Source organism: Engystomops pustulosus, chromosome 1, assembly GCF_040894005.1.
Source record: "Engystomops pustulosus chromosome 1, aEngPut4.maternal, whole genome shotgun sequence".
Lineage (NCBI taxonomy): Eukaryota > Metazoa > Chordata > Amphibia > Anura > Leptodactylidae > Engystomops > Engystomops pustulosus.
The window spans coordinates 119,295,711-119,321,891 of record NC_092411.1 but is presented as its reverse complement, the minus strand read 5'-3'; the positions used below and the strand labels follow the sequence as shown (position 1 = coordinate 119,321,891).

Below are 26,181 nucleotides of genomic sequence, written 5' to 3'. Positions count from 1 at the left end.
CATGATGTAACATGACTACAAATGCCTCCATTTGCTATTTAAACACAGAAGATACTGACACATGATTTTCTTATATAATTAGCGTCTATCAACATTATATACAGCTATGAGTTATATACTTCTATTACTGAAAATTTCATACTCCTTCCCGGCTAAAAATACTCCTCAAAAATAGTAAGAGGAGTATTATTACCCTTCTAGAAATATGTTAGTGCGACCTCTGGTCCTGTCAATGTCCACAGGCAGTGATTGACAGCGCCACAAGGATGAGCAAGAATAGTATCAGCCCTATCTTTTGCCACGCGGTTATGCCCATGTCGGCATAACCCCGGCCACAATTTGTGTAGCTAGCTCATGATCAATATATTCTAGTGCAACAATACAATAAATGAAGAGCATGATGTTTGGATTAGTTTGTTTTTTAGTCATTAGTTTAGAAAAAAGAATACGGTTGTCAAGCCTAGGTTAAAGTCATAGGAACTTACCATTTGATTTGGTTTCAGGGTAAGATAGGTTTTCCTCGAAAGCAAAGATGGGTTGGACGCATGCAGGTGTAGCCATGCTCTGCCCCACATATGAAGGGTAGTAAGAGTGCATCCTGTACTGGGATCCTGTGTGCTGTCCAGGAATACGGTTGTCATTGGTCTTCATCTACAGAAAAAGAATACTCAGCTTATTATTGGCCAGTAAAAAAATATCTAGCAAACAGATATGATGGTGTCATAGCACCCAAATAAATTCATAACTTACATTTCCCAAATGTCTGCTTTATGTTGGCATGGTTTTTTAAGATTCCACATATTTTACTAGAATGTTATGAGGCTCAGAATTTAGGTATCATTTTTCAAGTTTTTTGTAAAAAAAATATATAGATGGACCTGCTCAAATTCTAATTGACTGTGAGAGGCCTAAATAATAGCGAGACTCATAAATTACCCCATTATGGAAACTACACACCTCAACGTATGAAAAACCACTTTTAAGAAGTTTGTTAACCCTTCAGGTGTTTTAGAGGGGTTAAAACAAAATGGAGGTGTGGTCTACAAATTGTAATATTTTTTGACAATACATTCATTTTGGGTGGAAAATTAAAAATTTGTAATGGATAAAATGAAAAAGGCTCCACAAAGTTTGATACCCAATTCCTCCCGAGTACACCGATACCCTATATGTGGTGGTAACCTGCTGTATGGGTGCACGGCCGGGCATAGAAGGGAAGGAGGCACCATGCAGATCAGATTTGCTATGTCACATTGTATAGGCTATAATTTTTTTTGTTTTTTTATTGTGGAACTATAGGGGCTTATTTTTTGCCACATGAGATGCACTTTTCTGGTACATAATTTTGGGGCATCTATAGCTAATTGGTGAGATTTTATTAATAAAATCATCAATTTTTAGGAACATTTTTTTTTTTGTCAATAGAAACAGTATATTATTTTAATTCTATGGGTCTCCACGATAACGAAAAGACCTCATTTATATAGGTTTTTTATTTTCCCCATTTTTACAGTATAAAAAGTAATTTGGAGAAAATTTTTTTCATTTTAGCATCACCATCTTTTCATATGCATTAAAGGTATTAATTAAAAATTATCTTTTTTTCGGAACCGTTTTTTTTTTTTGCTCCCCCCCGGCGTTTACCGTGCAGGTCCAGTAACAATTATGTTTTATTATACAGATTGTTACGGATGCGGCAATACAAATACCAATAATAGAGCAGTGTAAACTGTCTGAGCATGCAGACGCATGCGCAGACATTTTGCAGTCAGACGCATGCGCAGACAGTTTACAGTCAGACCCGGATGCTTGACAGCGGCGTGTAAGGGGTTAACACCAGCAACTGCGCGGTGTCAGCTGTGAAAGACAGCTGACAGCCGCTGCTTCTAGTGCCAGCTCTGTTCGTGAGCTGGTGCTAGAAGCAAGACGTTATACTACGTCCCGGTGCGCTAAGTATCTAGCCGTAGGGGTTAACCAAGTGTTTTCAGTAGAAGAGGGATACAAACTATAAAGCCCCTTTTAATTTTCCAAACTTGGGAGAAACCAGTAGCCCACAATGTGTACATGTTTCTGATATTACTTCTGTATTTTATTTTTTCAGCCACTCTGATCTATGGAAATTCTTTGTGTAATTTGCTATTTTCTAGAAGCTGGTGAATAAAAAGAGAAAGTTGGTCACACTACCTGAAAACACAAGAAAGTCAGTCACTCAGTAAAGTAGATTTTAAAAAATAACCAAATGCTCAACTCAATAAATAAAGTCTTTAGACAATAATAAAAAGGCAATTACAGAGAGGTTTCTCTAACTACACAACCATGATTGAAAGTAAGAAGCATTTCTGGAATCCCTTGAGGTCTCCCTTGTCAGGATTCAGGGGTAGTGGACCCACTGTACCACCACGATGACGTAAGCCGGGACCTGGGAGCGGAGTCTAAGTGGCACCCGGTTTTCACCAGAGCCCGCCACAAAGCGGGTTGAACTTCTTGCAACGTGGTACCACCAGGTTGCCCCACAGGCGCAATTTTGTCCGCGTTGTACGGCGAGGTAATGATTTGTGAGGCAGAATCGTGGTCAGGGACAGACAGGAGGTCGAGACAGGTCACAGCAGAAGGTCGGGGCAGGCAGTGGAACAGAACCAGGGTCACAATGGGAAATCAGTCTAAATGCACAGGGTAAGGAACAAAGTATTCTCAATTACATGGAAGCACAAAGATCCGGTAGGGCTTGCAGGAAGAGGCCGGCTATTTATAAAAACCCGGAATGGCCAGAACCAATTAGCGGGAGACAGTGCTGGATCGTGGACAGTTGAGTGAGGCTGCACCACAAATGAGGGGGCACAAGGGGGCAAACGGGGGCGCCTGCAACCCAAGAGAGGGGTTGCAGGAGCAGCTGTGAGATCCTCGGCACCCAGATCAGTCAAATTTCAGACTTATTCCATGAAAACAGCCTTTAGAGGTCGAAACCTGTGTCAGACAAGGTGCTTTGGCATCATCTGATAATGATACTGGCATTTTTAATGCAATGTTAGTGAGTATTTGGAATAAAACAATATTATTTAAATATCTTTTATGGTTTTTCACCATGCATGTGTCCAATTTATTAAAGGACTGCATTTAGACATCAGGACACTTGCATGCTCAGTTACTAAGGCCCCTTCCACACTTGCGTTGTAGATCACATCAGAGTCTGATCAGGGTGCGATCAGGGTTTGGTCAGTGAAAAACTGACATTTTTCATCAGAGCTCAATCAGTTTTCAGTCAGAGTTTGTGCAGTGTCTCAGTTTTTCATGAGCATTTTCAATGCAATTTCAAGGACTCAGGACTGAGCTCTGCTTTTCTATGGCAATTGCTGCGTGAAAAACGCATTGCACTTGCATTGGACTTGCGTTTGTCTCAGAGTGCAATGCGTTTTTGATGCGTCTCCGTAGACTTGTATGGTGTGTTTTTCACGCGCGTGACTTGCAAAAGTAAAGCATGCTGAGATTTAAACGCGCGATTGAAAAAAATGTGCGTGTGCATGAAGAAAAATGCAAGTCTGAAAAAGCCCATTGATTACAATGGGTCAGTGTAATTCAAGTTCTGCGCGTCAAAAGCACGCGCAGAAAATGCGCGTGAAAAACACAAGTGTGGAAGGAGCCTAAGGGTTTCGCTGCTTACTTTCGTCAGACAGTGAACCTTTTTCATGGATTACACGGCTTGCACACAAAGTGTCTGCGCTGGGTTTTTGGCGCACGCAATCCTTTTGTGGCACAGCTGCATTGGCTTCCATGCAAAACAATTTAGGGGGCGTGTCATCGGACGATCCGACTGATTTGGACAGAGTGCGGGATTTAACTGGTTCGCGACCGCCCGCCGTGTATTCACGGTAGCGGTTGGGTCCCGCTGCATGGAGAGGGCTCACGGGCTGAACCCTCTCCATAGCCGGTAAGTCTTTGCTGCATATTGCAACAAAGACTTACCGGTAACACCTGTGATCGGTGCTAGCAGTGACGTCATCGGGGAGCGGCGATCTGTCTCCATGGTAGCCTCGGGTCTTCCGAAGATCCGAGGCTATTTCGTTTTAACCCCTTCATTAGAATGTGCTGATAGCACATGATGAATGAATGAATGTGGAGGAAAATCCCCATATATTGCCATACTGTAGTATGGCAATATATGATAGGATCGATCAGACAACCTAGGGTTAAAGTACCCTAGGGAGTCTGAAAAATAGTAAAAAGAAAAAGGAAAAAAAAAAAAATTATAATAAAAAAACCTAAAAATTCTAATCACCCCCCCTTTCCCTAGAACTGACATAAATATAAATAAACAGTAAAAATCATAAACACATTAGGTATCGACGCGTCAGAAAATGCCCGATCTATCAAAATATATTACCGTTTTTTCAATGCGTTTAACACTGTAACGGAAAATAGCGCCCAAAGTCAGAAATGACACTTTTTTGAAAAATATAAAAAAATCTATAAAAAGTGACCAGAAGGTCGTACAGTCCTAAAAATAATATCATTGAAAATATTATCAAATGTCGCAAAAAATGACACCACCAACAGCTCCGCACAACAAAGTATAAAAAAGTTATTAGCGCCAGAAGATGGCAAAAAAAAAAAAAAAAAAAAATTGTACAGGAGGTTTTAATTTTTGTAAATGTATGAAAACATTATAAAACCTATACAAATTTGGTATCCCCGTAATCGTACCAACCCAAAGAATAAAGTAGGCATGTCATTTGGGGCGCTCAGTGAAAGCCGTAATATCCAAGCCCACAAGAAAATAGTGAAAATGCGTTTTTTCCCCATTTTCACTGCATTTGGAATTTTTTCCTGCTCCCCAGTACATGGCATGGGATATTACATACCATCACTATGAAGTGCAATTTGTTATGCAGAAAACAAGCCGTCACACAGCTCTGTACATGTAAAAATAAAAAAGTTATAGATTTTTGAAGGTGGGGAGTGAAAAATGGACATGAAAAAACAGGAAAGGGTCCGTAACCGATTAACTTTCAAATTGTGTTGTAAGCCCAAGCACTTACATGTACCACTAAAAAGATGGTGAACTCTGTCAGACCTAAGCGAGGAAGAGTCACATGCAGGATATTGGGCACGTGATCTTAGTGAATCGTGGCACAGTGCATTATCATTGGACAATGCACTTTCAGTGAGCTACAGCGGGAATATAAGTAAATGTGCCCCCTAATGTTCAGTATCTTCATTGTAAAAGCCTGAAATTGGACTGATCTGGACATTGGAGAAAACACAATTTATTTGTTTATTACTTTCAACCACAGCGGTGTGCCGAGGAAAAGTGAGATAAGCATTTTTAATATACATTACGGCTGTAAAGGCTGGGCTCCATAGCAAAATTATGGTTGGGCCCAATTCCACTTCAACATAAACATCACAGGCTAAATGCTCATCACTTTAGCCATTGTCGCGCTTACCTTTGTATTAGGCACTAGCATACAATTTCTATATTTTCATGGTTGTACTTAGCACTTTTAGCACTTTATACACATTTTGTGTGCAATGAACAGGCTGAGGGTTGTTCCTTGGGGAGGAACAAGATCACTATTGAGTGATTGACAGTAGGCAGTCACGGTGAACCGATACCAGGTCACTGGACATTGTTTTTGGTTCTTTGTATTTTAAATGTTTTTAACATGTCGTGGATTATTTTTTTCTGTACTAATAAAATTTGATTTTGTTTGCATTACCCTTTGAGCCACCCTTGAATGCATTCTTTTTCTTGTGGCTTTGTTGAAGTTGATCTATGTGCATTTGGCTCGCACGCATCTGGCTGTGCTACACCCCTTGGCTTTTTTGTATCATATGTGATTGTTTATTGCCACTCTATCTGTGTGGTCAATATTTCTGGGTGTATTAGCACGCAATAAATTCCCACTTGGGTTTTGACGTATATTATTTTTACTATGGATCTCAAGACACGGGAGTCTCTATGGTCTAGTCAGACGATTGGTTTACTTGAACCGTCTAATGATGCACCTAATGGTGATAATGAATTTAAAACAGTTACTAGGGAACTAACAGAGGCACATAAGACCCTTACAAGGGTCTACTGGAACATCAGGAGCTTGGAGGAATACCTCCGCCTCAATATCGCCCCACGTGGATTAAGGGTCCAGATTTTTCCCTCTTGGGAACCCGATGAAGGTTTCAAGGATATTTGGGAGAAAAGTCTCCTACAATGCTCAAATATTCTTATACACACTCTCCTTACACGGGATAGAGAGACTTTAACGACAACGAGGGAGGCAATAAAGAAATTGGAAACTAAACTTATGGGCTTTGATCAAGTGACATTGGTCCAACCATTTCAACAACAACTACAAGAGACCATTGACAAACTCGAGAAGGATGTGATACAGGGTAAGCGTGACAAATTAAGGAGGGATAAAAATGACTTTGATAGAGGTACTGCATATAGGTGGACGCATAGGGGCAACCGCAGATCCAATGCAAAAACGGGCAGACCACAGTCCACTACAGAACAGTCATCAAGCGAGGATTTTTTATCCACAGACACAAGCGAGGGCGAAGGAAGATCAGGCGGGGGCAGAATAGACCCACCAAACCTCAGGAAGAGAGGTCTACGTTACAAAGAAAAATCCCCTGTATACAAGAAGGGCAAACAACTAACAACAACGAGGAAATAGACAATCCTATTCAAGAACAGGCTGGTAAGGACCATGGACTACAAATCATTAACCTCTCTAACTACACACTCTCAATGGATGAAATAGCTGTATTGGAGAGGGGCCTTACTTTCTCCCCTATGCAAAAACTCGATAAGTTTGAATTAATCAAAGACACCTTTTTGTTTTGTAGACAGCTAGCCTTTAAGGCTTTTTATCACCAACCCTCCCTGATGGATAGTATCCCACCGGAGGACCGACAAATATTCAATGATCTCATGGATCTTCTCCGGGAAAATGAGGACTCAAACTCAACAGGTAGGAGGATGTGCCCTTTGCGGATACCTTCACAGATTACACCCAATTTGGGCTTGATACCGGCACTACAAATATTTTTTAATGCTGTCACACATGATATTCAAAACCTCCAGGTTGATTCACACAGTGGAGAGAACTTATCGAAGGGGGAGAGAGTGGCCCTCAAACAACTAAAATCCAATACAGACTTCCTTATAAAGGAAGCAGATAAGGGGGGAAATGTAGTACTGTGGCCCATTGACCTTTACACACAGGAGGCACAGAGACAATTAGGGAATAAGATGTATTATTCCGTTTTACCCTCAGACCCTACGGTGACCTTCTCCAGGAAATTGACTAACCTGCTCGAGGCAGCATTGAGATATGGCATAATCACCAAAAAGGAACAGAGATTTCTAACGGTAACTGAGCCCGTAATACCAACTTTTTATATGCTTCCAAAGGTCCACAAATCCCTGACCTGCCCTCCGGGCAGGCCCATTGTGTCAGGGATTGGGGGCCTTTGTGAAAAACCATGCAGCTTTGTGGATTTCTTTTTACAACCCCTGGTACTATCCCTTCCCTCGTATATTCGAGATTCAACAGATTTGATATTGAAAATGGAACAGTCTCAACTCCCTGACAATGCTTGGCTGGTAACCCTAGATGTAGAGTCACTGTACTCAAACATTGCCCATCATGATGGCATTAGGGCTACAGCCTACTTTTTGGACAAACGATCCACCGGAGACCGACGATTAGACTCCTTCTTGCTTGACTTGTTGGAATTCATACTCAAGCATAATTATTTTGTGTTTGATTTCAAATTTTATAGACAGATGTCCGGAACAGCGATGGGTGCACGTTGTGCGCCCTCCTATGCCAACCTCTTTTTGGGTTGGTGGGAGGACGCACACGTGTACCCATCGAGTCTATTTGAACAACATGTCAAATGGTGGTATCGCTTTATTGACGACGTGGTCTTTCTGTGGGTGGGTCCGATTGAATTGTGTCAGGAATTCATTGCTGAGTTGAATAGGAATTCATTGAATATTATTTTAACCTCTTCCTTTTCACAAACAGCTGTGGACTTCCTTGACCTCAAGATTTCCATCGTGAACAACCACTTATGCACAGACCTCCACAGAAAAGATACCGCCACTAACAGCCTTTTACACTTCCAAAGCTTCCACCCAAAACACTTGAAAACTGGTATCCCAGTGGGCCAGTTTATACGTTTGAGACGAAATTGCTCCTTGGATGACAACTTCAAGAGGAACGCTCAGGATCTTACGTCAAGATTTAAGAACAGACAATACCCCAAACGTGTTATTTCACAAGCTTACCAAAGGGCCCGTGACACATCTAGATCCAACCTTCTGATTCCTAAAAAACCAAGAGAGCCACCGCAATTGGGCATTTATACCAGGTACAACAATCAATGGGGAGAGATTTGGAAGATCTTGAACAAGAATTGGCATATTCTCAGCACGGAGCCCCGACTAAAACCACACATTGACAACAAACCCAAATTGGTAGCAAAACGGGCATGTAACTTGAAGGACCAACTGACAAAAAGTCACTTTGTCCGTCCCTCCAAACCATTGGGGAGGGGCTTGCGACTTAGAGGCTCATATCCATGTGGGGATTGTTCAGTGTGCGTGCTTTTACGCCCTACAAAGGAATTTATCAATCCATCTGACCAAAAAAGATTTTATCTCTCAAACTATATCAACTGTAAATCTAGAAACGTCATTTATGCCCTGATTTGCCCCTGCCACAAAGTATATGTGGGACAAACAACGCAGGAGCTAAGAAAGAGAGTTCAACAACACACATCGAGCATCAACAATGCACACTCTTACTTTTCACAAGGTAAGCTTCTCTCTTCAGTAGCGGCCCATTTTAGGAGATACCACGGTGGTAAAAGCAAGGGACTACAAGTGATTGGCTTGGATAGGATTCATTCCAACATAAGAGGGGGTAGCACCAACCTAGCACTATTACGGTGTGAAGCCCAATGGATTTTTAGACTAAATTGTCTCTCTCCCCAGGGTCTTAATGAAGAGCTTTTGTTCACAGGCTTCTATAAACAAAGATAGGAACTGACAACTTTTGCAAAATCCTGCGGACAACTATACATCTGGACAACTGAACCTGACTCTACGTAATAGGTAGGTTACATACCAGACTATTTAATTTATTTTACTTCACTGTTTCCACCCCATTTCACTATCACAGTCACAATTCTCTTCACTTCCCTTCTCTCACCCATTTTTTCCCTCTATCTTCCTAGTTTTTCCTTTTTTTCCCCCTTTCTCCCCCTCCCTCCCCCCCCCCCCCTTCCACCCTTCTTCCTCCCTTGTTTTTCCCTCCCCTCTGTCATTCTTTCCCCTCTTTAGCTCCTCTCTTATTCTCTAATCTTAGCTTTCTCACTCCCCTCTTGCACACAGTTGTCACTTGTTTTCACAGCTGGACCACCACGGCCCCTCTTAGACATGGACCCTTATGATCCTCGATCATCTCACAGCATCACCTCACTTTTCTTTCACTCGCCACATGTGCACATACACACGGGCACAGCTCATCATCTTTCTCTATCCTTATCCCCTATCCCTGCATATCACATTTCCACCATTCTATAATTACACTTTAGTTTTCACCCCACCCACTAAATTCACCTATTGATCTGCCACCTTTAGATGGACATGTGATCCTGTATTTTTTATAAATACTAACTTACTTTACTCTTTTTCCTATGGTCGGATACCTACCACGTAGAACCCTATATATATATTAGTTATTGGGACCTAAACATTGTCTCTCTTCACCGTGGAGCCCTGATAATGAAGGAGAGAAAGGAATGAATAAAAGACTGGGTTATTACACCTGGAAACAAGTCCTTCAAGCCAACAAAGATACAAACAAAGTCCTTCCATAACAAGAACTGGTCTCAAGCTCCCTATGGTTGATGATAATACAGAAAAATTTGTTGCATTTACGGACTTATTGGTAAACATAACATTGAAATTATAATGCTTGCTGACCAATATGATCTTGTATTAGGTCCAAAAAAAAAAATTGTTTCTGAAATCTCCACTACTAACGTTGACTTATGTTAGAGTACCTAGGCAATGTTTAACTTTCCGTATGACTTTACTCAAATTAGTTAACATATGTTTACGGTAAAACTTGTTTACATCCCCGTTTAATTGCTGCTCAGCCTGTGTTTATGTCTAAGCTGATCTACTAGACTTTTGTCTATTAATAACATTAGTTAGATCGCTACTCCCAGTCTTGTAACCATAGTTTTTTACGAATTATATTACAACCAATTGTATATTTCGTACCAATTACGCACTGTCTTTGTAGCACTATGCACTTGCAATTTTCTTACCTTCATGACTTGTGCTTCATGTCAGACAATAATCGCGATAAAAAGACTAGTCAATATCTAGGACCAGAAGTGTCATAGAAAATTCTTCCTTTTAGTAGTCCGGCATACTCGTCATCTAACTTATATTTATTTGCGTCTTGGCACATTATACCTTATATACAGCGCCGCATAGTGGTATTGTCCTACATATATTTTTCCCTTTTTTTTTGGGCAATACTGGTGGTTTTTTCACCTGATACTTCTTGTTTCTGCACAATGTTGCATGTACTACCAGAGACGATCGCCTCTAGCCTGGTTTGTCACTTTGACGCTTTGCAATGAGCGTTGGTTACCTTGGTAACACCTAAACATCTATACCCCGGCCGGGGATGCGCATGCGCCTGTTTTTTTTTTTTTTTTTTTTTTTTTTTTTTTGTCACTTCCGGTTTGCGCCGATTCACTTCCGGTCATGCGCCGTGGACCGGACAAGACGCCATTTCACATAGCCTGACGGCATAAAAGGTGAGACACTTCTGCTTAGGGCTCTACACCCCTGAGGAAGTTGCCCCTTGCGGCGACGAAACGCGTGGGGAGCCCAGTGCCTCTGTCTCTTCTCGCCTCCCCTTACAACGTGCAGATCTTCATGTGGTAACCTCTCATCTTCTGAACTTCTCCCCCTTGATCATTGTCGCGCTTACCTTTGTATTAGGCACTAGCATACAATTTCTATATTTTCATGGTTGTACTTAGCACTTTTAGCACTTTATACACATTTTGTGTGCAATGAACAGGCTGAGGGTTGTTCCTTGGGGAGGAACAAGATCACTATTGAGTGATTGACAGTAGGCAGTCACGGTGAACCGATACCAGGTCACTGGACATTGTTTTTGGTTCTTTGTATTTTAAATGTTTTTAACATGTCGTGGATTATTTTTTTCTGTACTAATAAAATTTGATTTTGTTTGCATTACCCTTTGAGCCACCCTTGAATGCATTCTTTTTCTTGTGGCTTTGTTGAAGTTGATCTATGTGCATTTGGCTCGCACGCATCTGGCTGTGCTACACCCCTTGGCTTTTTTGTATCACTTTAGCCTTTAAGTGTTTGCAATTATATTTATTGTATTAGGCATTAACGTGCAAAGTTACAGATAATTATAGGAAACGTCTTTACCTACTGGGCCCCGACAAGATACTGGGGCACATTTAATAAGGACTTTGTGCAAGTTTTCTGTCGGACTTTGCACATTCATTCAACTGCTTCCACATGTATTTAAGAAGTGTCCTCATGAACCTTTTGTGTCACAGATACACTATTTTCACACAACACAAATTTTGTCATTGAAATAGGCATTCCGGTGGGCCACATTTAACATGTAAAGTCCGACAGAAGTGCGTTGCAGGGCCCATGTTAAAGGTGCACCAAAAGAAAGTTGTTGCACTTGAGCGCCAGATTCACTAAGAACGTGCACCACAATGGCACTTTTTTTAATTAAATGTGCCTCACTGTGTTGAACTGTACGAACCAGATGTTTGTACCAAAACAATAGTCTTTTTTAAAAAAGATGCTTACAGTAATACTCCGATTCCTTCACTGCTCACAACAAGTCTGGGTCACTGAGCTTTCCTTACACACTGCTATGGCATACTACCTCTGCTATGGCCTACTACCTTTGTAGTCAGGCTGATGAGCCTTTGGCCATCAGCTGCTATAGACAGAGAAAACTACACACAGCAACTGTACATTGCTGAAGCAGCCGTAAAAATTTTCGGCATATTGAAATTGTTTATATTTCAATATATATATCAAATTGTTTATATTAGTTCTAGATGTGGATAGTATTTTTTCCCGCATTAGAACTTGTGATTTCCCTTTATGAATTTTAAAAATCAAAAGTGAACTAAAATGATTTTAATATAATATTTCTGACATACCCTTTTAACTACAAGACAACAAAGAAAAAGTCAAGCATATTGTATATACTTGAGTATAAGCGAGGTACCTAATTTTAGCACAAAAACCGGGAAAACCTATTGACTCGAGCATAACATGAGGGAGGGAAATGCATAATGCCCCTTAGTATATAGCCAGCGCCCTGACCCCTAGTATATAGCCAGAGCCAACACCTGACATCTAGCATAAAGCCAGTAGCCCACTGCCCACAGTAAATAGCCTGCAGCCTATTTCCTCCAGTATATAGCCAGCAGCCCCCTAGTATATAGCCAGCAGCCCCCATGTATATAGCCAGCCAGTGCCTGCCCCCAGTATGTAGCCAATGCCTGCCCCCAGTATATAGCCAGTGCCTGCCCCCCAATATATAACCAGTGCCTGGCCGCAGTATATAGCCAGTGCCTGGCTATATATAGCCACCCCCCCAGTATAAAAAAGAACAAAAAAAACCCTTTGTACTCAACTTTCTGACACTCCCGCCGGTCCTTCTATCTTCAGCTCCGGCTCCAGTTCCCAGCACGGTATCGTCGCATTTACCATGACGCCAGCTGTTTGCTGTCATCATATTGTGTGCCTATGGTGGTGCACACACTATGACATTGGCAAGTCGCTGAAGTTATGGTGTGTGCGACACAGTGGACACGAAGATGGAGCCTGAGCTGAAGATAGAAGAGAACCTGCGAAGGCCATCAGATAGGTTTCATATTTTTTTTTAAATTCGAGTATAAACCGAGTTAGGGGTTTTCAGTACATTTTTTGTGCAGAAAAATTTGGCTTATACTCGAGTACATAAGGTATATACTATTAATCGCTTTTGATGAATATTATGACAATAAAATAACAACAAATAAAATAATTCAAAGTCAGAATGTAATAGATAAAAAATTAGGAAGAAAAATCATTACTTAGCTGAAGTATGAAACAAACTCTAGGTGGAAACTTGTTCTAAAACTGAGGCACGTACTGTGGTAGAAAAAAGCAGATCACAGGCGAGACGTGGGCTTGAATCATTGCAGATGCTGGCATTGCTGTGAGAGGAAACATCTATATCTGTCCGTGTTGATAGACATACTTAATTAACCTCTGCTATTCTGTTCCAAGCTACTGTTTTAGACAAAGTCACTGACCCATAAACAATATGTTGCCATCAGAATCCAAAACTGCTGTGACACTGGAGAGATATAGCCCTATCAGCACTATGGAGTAGAAAAAAAAATCTTTTATATTACCCACAGAGAGAATTATAGCTTCTATTCATGTCACACTTGAGCTGCCAGAGACACTAGGATACTTTTTAGCATAAATCTGCAGTGAAAGATGTAATAATGCATATTCTATGACTCATGGACAAGAGGAACATTCATCCAGACAGAGCATACTGTATAGCCCTCTCCCTCTACTTTATTACACAGACACAAGATGAGATATATACTGAAGAAAACTGCATGCAATACAAATCAGACCCTCAATGTCCAGTAGTGGTTTACATCTATATTTACTACCCTTTTTTTCTGACATGATCATTGCTCCAAAACTATTTCTTTAATTTCGTGTTCATCATTCAAATTACAACAAAAAACTTTTTGTGTCAAGTTACTTTTACCTAGAGAAATTAAAGAGGAAATTGCTCCGAGAGCTGCAGGATCATCTATTTTGGCTGCTACTTGACTAAAGAACCAAGAACAGATGGAATCACATCCTGGCTTCATTACTAGTCAATGAAAGGACATGTAAAGGACATCATGACCCTAATGTTCCTTTTGCTAAGGACCTTGAATTGGTAAATTGGCAAAGAAAGGGGTAGGTAATGAATATGCCTATGACAACAAATCTATGGGATCAGAAGGTCAGACAATCCTCCATACTAGTGGTCTGACTGAGCCACTGGGAGCCTATGCCCTCACATAACCACTCCTCCCAATACCATCCTACTTTTAGGCACCTTGCAGGCCAACGTACGGGGCCATTGCTCCACTGCAGAATTTGTTACATAGCACATGTCCTATGTCAGTGATGGCGAACCTTTTAGCGGCCGAGTGCTCAAACTGAGCCCCAAACCCCTCTTTTTTATCGTGAGGTGCCAACCAAAAATTAAAGAAGTAACTTATTGCTCCCTGTTCAACAACTTCATATTTACCTCCTATGGACAGCAACACAGTAGAAAGATGAAAAATTTTCATCATTTTAGCTTCTTTCCACTGTCCTTCTGTACAGAGAGAATCATGGCGCCAGTAGGAGGTCCTCCAAAGATAATTCGTCCCTGTCCACTCATTTGGCCCTGTCTCTCTTCCTACAGTCCCAAGTATCAAACTATGACTGAAAGCAGCGTATTTTAAGTTGCTTGGAACTGGAGGAAGATTCTTTGAGTCCTGTCTGGTGTGCTGGGGCTATGGCCCGGGTGCCCACAGAAAGGCCTCTGAGTGCCGCAGGTTCGCCACCACTGTCCTATGTTTTGCAGTTTTATGGCGCAGTTGCCCAGCTTTCAATGGAAAGGTGAGGAGTGAGGAACGTTCTCCCCTTCACTCTCCTGCACCCAGCTGCATGCTCGCAAGAAGCCTTAGTTCAATGATTTGCCCGCTACTAAAAGGCACCTGTCACCACACTACCTCCCCCCATTCCACAAACAGTATCTTCTTCTGTAATATGGATTTCCCCTACAGGTCTTCTTAGCATATTTACAGTTTGCAGCATGAATGAAATCATCTTGGATTGTTTTTTACGATGCAGTCAGGTAACTCCGCCTCCTGCAGTCAGGCAACCCCACCTCCAGTCAGTTTGCTCTGCCCACTCCATGCATCTGTCATTTCAGACCTGCCTCCTAGATCTCCAGACAATCACATCACAATTAGGAGGTATCAGATGCATGGAGTGGGCAGAGCAGACTAACTGTAGGAGGTTGGGTTACCTGACTGCAGGAGGCGGAGTTACCTGACTGAATCGTACAAAAGGAAAAAAGATGATTTTTCATTCATGCAGCAACCTAGAAATATGCTAAAAAGACCTCCAGGGGAAGTACATATTACAGAAGAAGATACTGTTTGTGGGCTTGAAGGGTTAGTGTGGCTGCCGCTCAGCAGAACACACTGTGGCCACTAGTAGGCTAAAAGACCTTTACTGACGTCACGGCCATGTGTCCAGTCATATTTGTGTGGCCGCATAGAGGGCTGGGAGGGGTGCATAACAATGAAGTGGGAGCACTTATTATCTGGCTCTGATGGAGGCCCCTGAGGAAACTAAAAACACTCAGTCATCCCCTGCAGGTAACGAGGGTGCGTTATAGGACAGTCTACCACTGAGAAAATGGCTAAACAGGCCAAATATGCCTACTTTCCCTCTACTTTTTAAGATGTATTAGATGATATATATGGCTAAGCTTATCCACAATCACTTTCTCTCATACACTTTTCAATCCTTGAGTTAATAAAAAGTGTTGTGTGCAGAATTTGTTGAATTTCTAAGGTGTAGCTTCACACTGCTCTCTGCATTAGGGGATGCATTTCTGAGAAGAAGTCCAAAATATGGAATCTAACTACATTAGGTATATATTTTCAACATTATTCTTTAAAAAGGCTTTCCCACGAAAGAAAGTTAGGCCCTATCCACGGGATAGGGCCTTACTTACTGATCAATGGGGGTCTCAGTGAGTTGAGACCCCTGCAGATCGCGAAAATGAGGGCTCCTTTGGACCTCGTCGCTCTTCAGACTAATGGAGCAGACAGCCGCGCATGACCAGAGAGTGCGGTGCAATCTGGGGGGGTCTCAGCACTGAGACCCCCACTGATCAGAAAGTTAGGCCCTATCCCATGGATAGGGCTTAACTTTTGGTCGTGGGAAAACTCCTTTAACCTCTTCACGCTCCGTGGCGGATATATCCGCCACGGAGCGCAGTGACTTAGCGCTCAGTGGCGGATATATCCGCCACGGCGCTTATGCCGGCTCGGCTCTGGATCAGAGCCGAACCGGCATCGGGAACTAATAGCCGGCACCCCAGTGTAACACCCGGGTTACAACTCCGATCGCGGGTGCTTAACCCGTCAAATGCCGCGGTCAGCGCGACCGCGGCATCTAACATGCATCTGGGGGGTCTTTCCCCCACGATCGGCCCCCCAGAACCGTTTTCGGGGGGCGCCGATCGTTGCTATAGCAACTCTGGGGTCCGATCTGGACCCCAGAATTACTTGCAAGAATTGCCGGTAAGATGGCGTCTGTGACGTCATCTTACTGGCAAAGTGCCAGCCTATGCAAGTGTATAGGCTGACACTGATAATACTCTGCAATACATCAGTATTGCAGAATATTATCATGAACAAGCAATCAGATGATTGCTTGTTCATATCCCATGGTATAAAAGTGAAAAAGTAAAAAAAAAAGTTATTCAATAAAAAATAAAGTCATAAATCACTAAAAATGCCCCAAACCCCCAAAACATATAAAGAGACATGTAACTCAAAAAAAAGTCTAAATCATAACACAAACCCCACATATATAGTATCACTGCGTCCGTAACAACCCGTAGAATAAAAGTAAATCATTATTGAACCCCCACGATAAACGCCGTAAAAAAAAACTGTTATAAACCCTCCAAAAATTATGATTCTTACCTTTTCAATCCCACATAAAATGCTATAAAATGCGATCAAAAAACCATATGTACTCAGACATGATACTGGTGCAAAGTACAACATGTCCCGCAAAAAACAAGCCATCAACCAGCTCCGTAACCAAAAAAGTAACAATGTTATGCCACTTGGAAGACGGCAATACATAAATGATAGATTTTTCCCCACATTAGGGTTTTGTTTGACAAATTTAGTAAAACGTAAGAAAATATATTCATGTCTGGTATCCCCGTAATCGTATCAACCCATAGAATAAAGATAACATGATTATTAGTCTATACGGTGAACACCAAAAAAAAAAGTAAAAAATCCAGTACAGAATTGATGCTTTTCTACTCCTGCCCTCAAAAAAAGTTCCTAAATTTTCAACAATAGGTGATACCAACCCCAAAATGGTAACAATGGAAAAAGCATCTCATCCCGCAAAAAAAAATGGCGTCACATGGCCCCAATAACGAAAAAGCGAAAATTTTATAGCCTTCAAAAGGGGCCAATGAGGAAACTAAAATCCTGGCAGCTGCAGCGCCCTCCTTCTCTTCTGCACCTCGCTGTGCGCCCATAAAACAAGTCACAGCCACATGTGGGGGGTCTTTGTACTCAGGAGAAATTGCAGAACAAATTGTATGGTGGGTTTTCTCTTTTTATATTTTGGAAATGTGTAAATTTTAGTGCTAAATGAACGTATAAGGGAACAATATGACCATTCTAAATTTCACCTCCATTTTGATTCAATTACTATGAAGATCTCAAGGGGTTAACAATCTTCGTAAAAGCTGTTTCTGATAGTTTGAGGGGTGCAGATTTGAAAATGGGTAGATTATATAGGGGGGTTGGATGTTAAATACGTAAAATTTCATTCAAAACTGTATTTATCCCCAAAATAGTCAATTCTGAAAATCCGGAAAAGCGATATTCTATTTGTAAGCCGCGTGACATCAAAATAAATTATCCAGACATTTCAGAAATTATGAAAATGTAAAGTAGACAAATGGGAAATGTTATTCAGCAACTTATTTAGGTGGTAAATCTATCTGCCTGAAAACGCAATGATTTAGAATTTCGAAAATGGCAAATTTTTCAAAAAATGTATCATATTTTCTTTTTTTTTTTGTAAATAAACGCAAAACTTATCTGCCAAAATTTACCACTAAAATGAAGTACAACATGTGGGGAAAAAACAATCTCAGAATCGTTTTGATAAGTAACAGAGTTCAAAAGTTATAACCATATAAAGCGAAGCAAGTCAGAATCCAAAAAATCGGGCTGAGCCTTAAGCTACAAAATGGCTGCGTCCTTAAGGGGTTAATATTTGCCTATGTGGCTCTATATTGTAACTAATGCAAAAAGCTGAAATGTGTATAAAGGCCAAGACTGCTATTTCTCTTTAATTCTTTTTTTACACTACTTGACCCTGAAACTGTAAGAATGTTGTATTTTACAGACATCGTGTATTCTTGCATGGGACATTTATTTTAGTTTGATATATGTTTTTGGTTGTATTTTGGCGACTTTTTAGGTACATAGGAGGGCATCTATTAATTGATTTCCACCAGTGCTTTGGCGTTTTCCCCCCTATGTGTACCATATTTATGACATGTCAGCAACAAAATATCGACACTTTTCTGACACTCAAGCCCTTATTTGATTTGCTCCTGCAGTTCCCAAAACTGTTTTGGTGCAAAATTAGATGAGCTAAAAGCTGGTCTACCAAGTTCTATTTTACCTTCTTGAATGTGTGTCAGTTCAGAACCTTTTAGTTTGTGTGTCAATTCATTAAAGGAAACCTACCACTTGAAGTAGTAGGTGTAAGAAGGAAATACCGAGCACCAGCTCAGGGCGAGCTGGTGCCGGAGCTTATTTTTGTTTTTTTTTTTGCGGTTTAAAACACTTTTTAAAGGAAACCTACCACTTCTGAAGGTAGGTATGAGATGCAAACACCGGGCACCAGCTCAGGGTGAGCTGGTGCCGGTGCTTAGTCTCGTTAGTGTTAAAACCGCGGTATCGCGGTTTTAACACTTTTTAAACTTTACAGCAGAAACTGCTTCGGTGCTGCGTGCGCACGCCTACATAGGAAATGCCGCAGGCGTTGCGCGCGCACGGTCGCGCGCAGCGCCGAAGCAGTTTCTGCTATAAAGTTTAAAAAGTGTTAAAACCGCGATACCGCGGTTTTAACACTAACGAGACTAAGCACGGTGCCCGGTGTTTGCATCTCATACCTACCTTCAGAAGTGGTAGGTTTCCTTTAAACTTTATAGCTGAAGCTGCTTTGGCGCAGGGAGGTACGCGCTCGGCGCTTACCATGCGCGCGTCCACATAGGAAGTGAAGGAGAACCGCGCGCATAGTGAGCGCCGAGCGCGTACCTCCCTGCGCCGAAGCAGCTTCGGCTATAAAGTTTAAAAAGTGTTTTAAACCGCGATACAGCGGTTTAAAACACTAACAAAAATAAGCTCCGGCTCCCGCTCACCCTGAGCTGGTGCTCGGTATTTCCTTCTTACACCTACCACTTCAAGTGGTAGGTTTCCTTTAAGCTTTTGTGGCAAAATCTAAAATCCCAATCTAATTTACCGCACGATTTGTGCAACAGAAAAACAACCCCTGCACCACAATTTAGGGTTTGCAGCCAGATCTTGTTGCAGTGAACACAGCAGATTTTTGTGGCAAATAACCTTTTTAAGAGCATTCAGAAAAGTAAGTGTGCATTGATCCTAAGTGTGTGCATTGTCCAAAGTGGAATTTAGGATTGAGGGATTTAAGTTTGAAAGACTTTAGCAGGTAACTGCTGTATTTTTGTATTCATTTACTTTGAAATCTTCTTTTCTTCCGTATTTCTCTAGTATTCCCCATTAGCACGATGGACTCCATAAGTGGCAATACTACACATTGTACATCCTGTAGGGAAAACCATATAAAGTGTATGTACACAAATGCCAGAAGCCTCACAAACAAAATGGAGGAATTGGAACTCTTAATGTTGGAAGGCAAATATAATATAGTGGGTATCAGTGAGACATGGCTGGACAGTAGCTATGACTGGGCTGTTACTATAGATGGTTATAGTCTTTTTGGAAATGATTGTATAAATAAATAAGGGGGACGGGTTTGTTTACATATGAATTCTTGCCTCAAGCCTGTCCTGCAAGATGACATCAGTGACGCAAATGCAAATGTGGAGTCCCTATGGGTGGAGATAAGAGGAGGGAAATAGAATAATAAAATATTACTAGGGGTTTGTTATAAGGCCCCAAATATAATGGAGGCAGCAGAGGAAATGCTGAAGATGCACATGGATGCGGCTTCAAAGCACGGTGAAGTTCTTATCATGGGGGGACTTCAATTACCCAGATATTGACTGGTGGGAAGAAAGCTTCAGGTCCTTCAAAGGTAGCAGGTTTTTGTGGACAACAAAAGACAATTACCTGTGGCAACTAGTCCTAGAGCCAACAAGAGAGAGGGCACTGCTGGATCTTATCCTAACCAACAGACCGGATAGGGTATCAAAATTACAGGTTGAGGGGAAGCTGGGTAATAGTGATCATAATATCATTGATTTTGTATTACGCTTTACTAAGAGGATTAGTGGAGGGGCAACCAATACTCTAAACTTCAGGAATTTTCAGCAACTTAGGGAAGACCTTATAGGTATAAACTGGGGCAATGTTCTCAAAGACAAAAGCCTCCCCCAAAAATGGGAATTTTTCTCATATATTCTAAAAAAGTCCTGTGAGAAACACATACCATATGGGAATAAGCATAAGAGGAACAAGAAAAAGCCTATGTGGCTAACTAGTCTTGTAAGGAAAGCAATAAGCGAGAAAGATAAGGCGTTTAAGGTGCTAAAACGTGAAGGTAGCGATGAGGCATTACAGGATTATAGAGAGAAAAATAAATCCTGTAAAAAGCAGATAAAGGCTGCAAAAATAGAGACTGAGAGAAATATTGGCAGGGAGAGCAAAAATAATCCCAAATTATTTTTCAAGTACTGTATATAAATGATAAGAAACTTAAAACGGAGAGTGTGGACCCTCTTAGGAATAACATGGGGGGCATGGTGGAAGGAGAAAGGGCCAATCTACTGAATGTCGCCTTCTCGACTGTCTTTACTCAGGAAAATCCCCTGGTGGAAGACACGATGCGGAATGATGTAAATTCTCCTCGCCGCCTCGCAGCCAATAAGATAGATAAATCACCGGGGCAAGATGGCATACACCCCCGGTTTGTACCGTGATAGACAGACTGTTATTTTTAATATTTAAAGATTCAATGAAGACTGGTTGTTCCACAGGACTGGCGCATAGCAAATGTGGTACCAATATACAAAAAAGGATCAAAAAGCAATTTTGGAAACTACAGACCTGTGAGTCTAACTTCTGTGGGGAAAATATTTGAGGGGTTTGCTACAGATGCTATCATGGAGTATCTCACTGTACATAACCTTATAACCCAGCGTTAGCATGGGTTTATGAGAGATCGGTCCTGTCAGACTGGATCTGGGGGGCGCTGTGGATGTTGTATATCTGGACTTTTCAAAGTAATTTGACACCGTACCGCATATAAGGTTGGTACATAAAATTTGACTCCTGGGACTAGGGGAAATCTGTGTATTTGGGTAAGTAATTGGCTTACTGATAGAAAACAGAGGGTCTTCATTAATGGCACATTCTCAGATTGGGTTGACGTTACCAGTGTAGTGCCACAGGGGTCAGTACTGGGGCCACTTCTTTTTAATATTTTTATTTATGACCTTGTAGTGGGTTTACACAGTCAAGTTTCAATATTTGCAGATGATACTAAGCTGTGTAAAGTAATAAATACTGAGGTTGATAGTTTAGCATTACAGAGGGATTTGTGGAAGCTTGAGGAGTGGGCAGAGAAATGGCTGATGAGGTTTAATGTAGATAAATGTAAAGTTATTCACTTGGGCCATGGAAACAAAAAGTATAATTATGTTTTAAACATTCAATTACTTGGCAAAACTGGAGCTGAAAAGGACTTGGGGGTATTGGTGGATGGTAAACTTAATTCACCTTCAAAGTAGACCTCATTTGCAACCAAAAGTAAGCTAGACTGAGAAAATTGTGAAGAACATTGCTAGCTTTATTTTTGCACAAAAAAGTTAATGCTTGTACAATGTCCAAAATACACATTGGGGGTCATTCGGGGTTTCCTGACGTGTTACCTGAATATTTCTGATTTGCGCCGATTTCCTCTGAATTGCCCCGGGATTTTGGCGCACGCGATCGGATTGTGGCGCATTGCCGCTGGAATGCACGCGACGGAAATCGGGGGGCATGGCCGAACGAAAACCCAACGGATTCGGAAAAACTGCCGCATTTAAAAAAAAAATCTGTTGCGGAGCTTTCACTTACCTTCACTCAGCCCGGCTCGGTGAACTCCAGTGCGTTCCGATGCTTTTCAGCGCAGCAGCGCCACCTGGTGGACGGCGGAGGAACTACCTTAATGAATCCCGGCCGGACCCGAATCCAGCGCAGAGAACGTGCCACTGGATTGCGAATGGACCGGGTAAGTAAATCTGCCCCATTGTTGTAAGTGGAGAGACTAGCATGTAGATATGTAAAAAATGATATATATATATATATAAAAAAAAAAAACAACAACATTTTCTTGCTCAAAAGAGTATCTTCCTTTTTTATTCTAATGTATAGAAATTGGAGCCTGCACATTAAGACTGACAATAATCCCAATCAGAACTATGAAATGTCTTATAGAAAATGATGATTTTAATGGAAAGATGATGTAATGTTACATTTAAAAAATGTGATGAGGTATTTTTCTTGTTGCATTCAGTTAATATTTCATTTGGGAAGCAAATACCATTGTTTCCAGTAATGAAAAGGGTGATTTTTCTCAAGTGCAAAATAATGATAGATGCAGTGCAAACTTTTGAAGAACAACCGTTCACTTCGTCAGATAAGATGTGGGGACTCAAATCCACTAAGTGCCGGATTTTTGACGCACATTAAAGACAACTTTAAATGGCACAAAGAAACTTAGCAAACACAATCTAAAAAATTATGATCAATGTCCCCCTAGAGCAGTGATGGCGAACCTTTTAGAGACCGAGTGCCCAAACTACAACCAAGGCCCACTTATTTATCGCAAAGTGCCAACACGGAAATTTAATTTGTGATTTATACTTGCTTCTTTGTCACAGGTTTAATTGATACCGGCACCGTGAGGACACCAATAAAGCAACAAATAGAAGAAATTTGGGTGATCATTGTAGCTTCCCTCCAGGGTCCCATAAAAAGGAAGAATTGTCAGGGCTGGAGCAGGAGCTACAATGATAATCCAGATCTGTCCACACCTTCCCACTCCTCCAGTGGTCCCAAGTAGCCCTGTCACTTTGAAATGGCTCTGTGCACAGCAAGTCCTGGGCTGTCTGGGACTGCAGAAAGATACCTGGAGTCCTCTCTGGTGATGGCCTGAGTGGCCACAGAAAGTACTCATAGTGCCACCTCTGGCACCCGTGCCATAGGTTAGCCACCACTGCCCTAGAGCTAGAAAAAAGCAAAAGGAAGAAAAAAGATAAATGATCCCCATTACTTTTATCATATATTAACATATACACAAAAAATTCATAGAAAAGGTCAGGAATATAATGATAAATGTCATGCAAATCGCAGTTTGGTGGCACACGCAGGTAGTGAGCTAAAAATCATTTTATCAAACTCCGAAGACAAGGAGTAATATAGTGTTATATTTCTGACCATGGATCTGGAATAAACATTATCACAAATGGTTTGTCTTATAAATCCTCTGCAATGAAGTGTGTTTTGGACAAGCGCTTGCAATAAATCATTTCGGGATTATCAATCTCATTTTAGTGAGCATACATAACAGATTTGTCTTTTTGACGTTAAAGAGCAGTAACTTCATCTCTTTTTTCCTAAGGAAGGAAAGAAGGCAAAAGAAATACACAAAAGAAGCAGGTGGTAGGCTTGGAAATTCCATGTTATTCTTTGTGGTAAAAAGTGCAATGAAAAAAGGTGAGTTGTAAGTCTCTAGACAAGTGCCACTTTGTATTTAGCACCCCAAAAAATAAGTACCGTATATACTCGTGTATAAACCTCACCTCGGCTTGTACACGACACAAGTCAATTAAAAAATAAAAATCTTAATATTCACCCTCCGGTGTCCGGATCCTCGGCGCGGCTCCTCTTCTCTCTTCTTTAGCTGACGTCATAAGCGGCGACACCGCTGCATCACCGCTGGCAGATCACATGGATGCGACTCTGCTGGCTAAAGAAGAGGAGCCACCAGAACCGAGTCGAAGATCGGGAGCCGCACCAAGGATCCGGACACCGGAGGGTGAGTATTACGGTTTTAATTTTTTATGTGCTTGACAGGGGGCTGGCTGTATACTACATGTGGGCTGTCTGTATACTACATGTGAGCTGTCTGTATACTACATGGGGGCTGGCTGTATACTACTTGGGGGCTGGCTGTATACTACATGGGGCTAGCTGTATACTACTTGGGGCTGGCTAGCTGAATACTACATCCTCGGCTTATACTTGAGTCAAAAGGTTTTCCCAGTTTTTGGTGGTAAAATTAGGGGTCTCGGCTTATACTCGGTCGGCTTATACTCGAGTATATACAGCTATCTTTAAAAATAGGCATGGCTAGTAACCCTCAACAAACAAGGATTATATTATTTTTCTTTTTATCTTGCTTCCAACCAAATATTTAAAAGGGTGGTCTGCTCCAAAGGGAGCAGCTTCCATACAGTATAATGGAAAAATAATTGGGCAATAAAAATAAATTGGTCTTTTAGAAATGGGGTCTTCTGTAGAGGTTTCACTGCACTTCACATTGGCACTAAAACACAAATTTATCTTCATATAAAATATAGAAAAAACTGATGATACTATATAAATTCATTGTTACCATCAAAGGTAGATTTCTCAAAAGAGTATTTATCTACATCATGAATTTTTTTAAGTCCCCAATCCCAACAAAGGATCGGTCTAGTTTATAAGAACCTCCATGCTTGGCTTTGGCAGCTGGCGTAGATTCAGCCATCTTTCTGGTGTGAATTATATTTCATCCGATTAAGTCTGGTGATCACACCATCAGGTGCACCTGTAGGCCTGGCTGCTGATGTGCACACCGATGACAGGCTAACAGGCGGACTGCACATTCGGGAAAGTTTGAAACTGAGTGTAGTGACGTAGACTTGGGGGCAGAGGTTTAATTCATGGGTTCAAGGGAGAGCAGCTGTGAGGAGGTGGGCAAAGCTTGAGTGGATTGAAAAGCTGTCCCATCTCTTGACTGCAGAAATGAACAAGGACAAGAAGAATAAAAGTTGTTTTTATCCCACAACAGCAACGCAGCGTAACAGGATTAGAAGCGTTGCAATTACTCTACAGTGTGCTCTAAGGTACTAAAGGGGGTTTATTTAGCTGATCGGAGGTGACAAGTTCCCTTTAAGGCTCAGCCCTATTTTTTGTGATCTGATATGTGGCATTATATGGTTATAACTTTTGAACACTTTAACTTAAATTTTGCATTTATTTATAGTTTTGCATTTATACAAAAAAGGAGGGAAATTATTGAATTATTGTTATTGAATTATTTGCAAAACTGATTTTATCACCGAAATTAGTTACTAACATTTGCCATATGGTTCATGTTTTCATAATTTTTTAAACGTCTGAATATTTTAATTTGATGTCACATGGCTTACAAATCGAACATCAGTTTTCTGTATTTTCACTGAGATTTCTGAATTGACTTTTTGGGGGATCATTTTTATTTATAAAGAGCTTTGAAATATATAATACTGTATTAAAAGACCCGTACATATCGCTTCATTTTCTAATCTGCATCCTTATACTTAATCATCCTTAAGGATCTTCATAGTAATTTTAAAAAATGGAGGTAAAATTTCATTTTTTTTCCAATTGTATGTTTTATTAAATTTTCAACAAGACAATACAAGTAGTCCGCAAAGCATGAACATGCATAGGCATTTATATAAAGTAAGGCGCTGGCAACTGGAATTGAAGGACGGGCCCTAACATTTTTAAAGGTGCATTTTTTTCAGCAACACATTCATTTAGCCCTATAATTGGTTCATGGGCGCACTTTTACGTAAGGGCTTGTTTTACTCGGGATGAGATGCATTTATCAGTGATATCATTTTAGGGTGACTATGCCTTATTGATAAAAATGTATTAAAGGGGTATTCCCACGAAGACAAGTTTCTCTAATTCTCTAATTCACTGTTATTAACAAAAATACAGCATTTTACAGATATAATTCCA

The 26,181-nt window shown here is 41.0% G+C and overlaps 1 protein-coding gene across 3 annotated transcripts in view; it reads right to left on the bottom strand.

Annotated features, from left to right (window-relative positions):
- Nucleotides 1-26,181, bottom strand: part of DMRT1 (doublesex and mab-3 related transcription factor 1) — a 104,743-nt gene that overhangs the window by 43,088 nt on the left and 35,474 nt on the right. For all 3 annotated transcript variants that reach the window (XM_072151591.1, XM_072151601.1, XM_072151610.1), the window contains one exon: nt 486-651. In XM_072151591.1, coding sequence (XP_072007692.1) covers nt 486-651 — 166 coding nt within the window. The remainder of the gene's footprint in view (nt 1-485; nt 652-26,181) is intronic.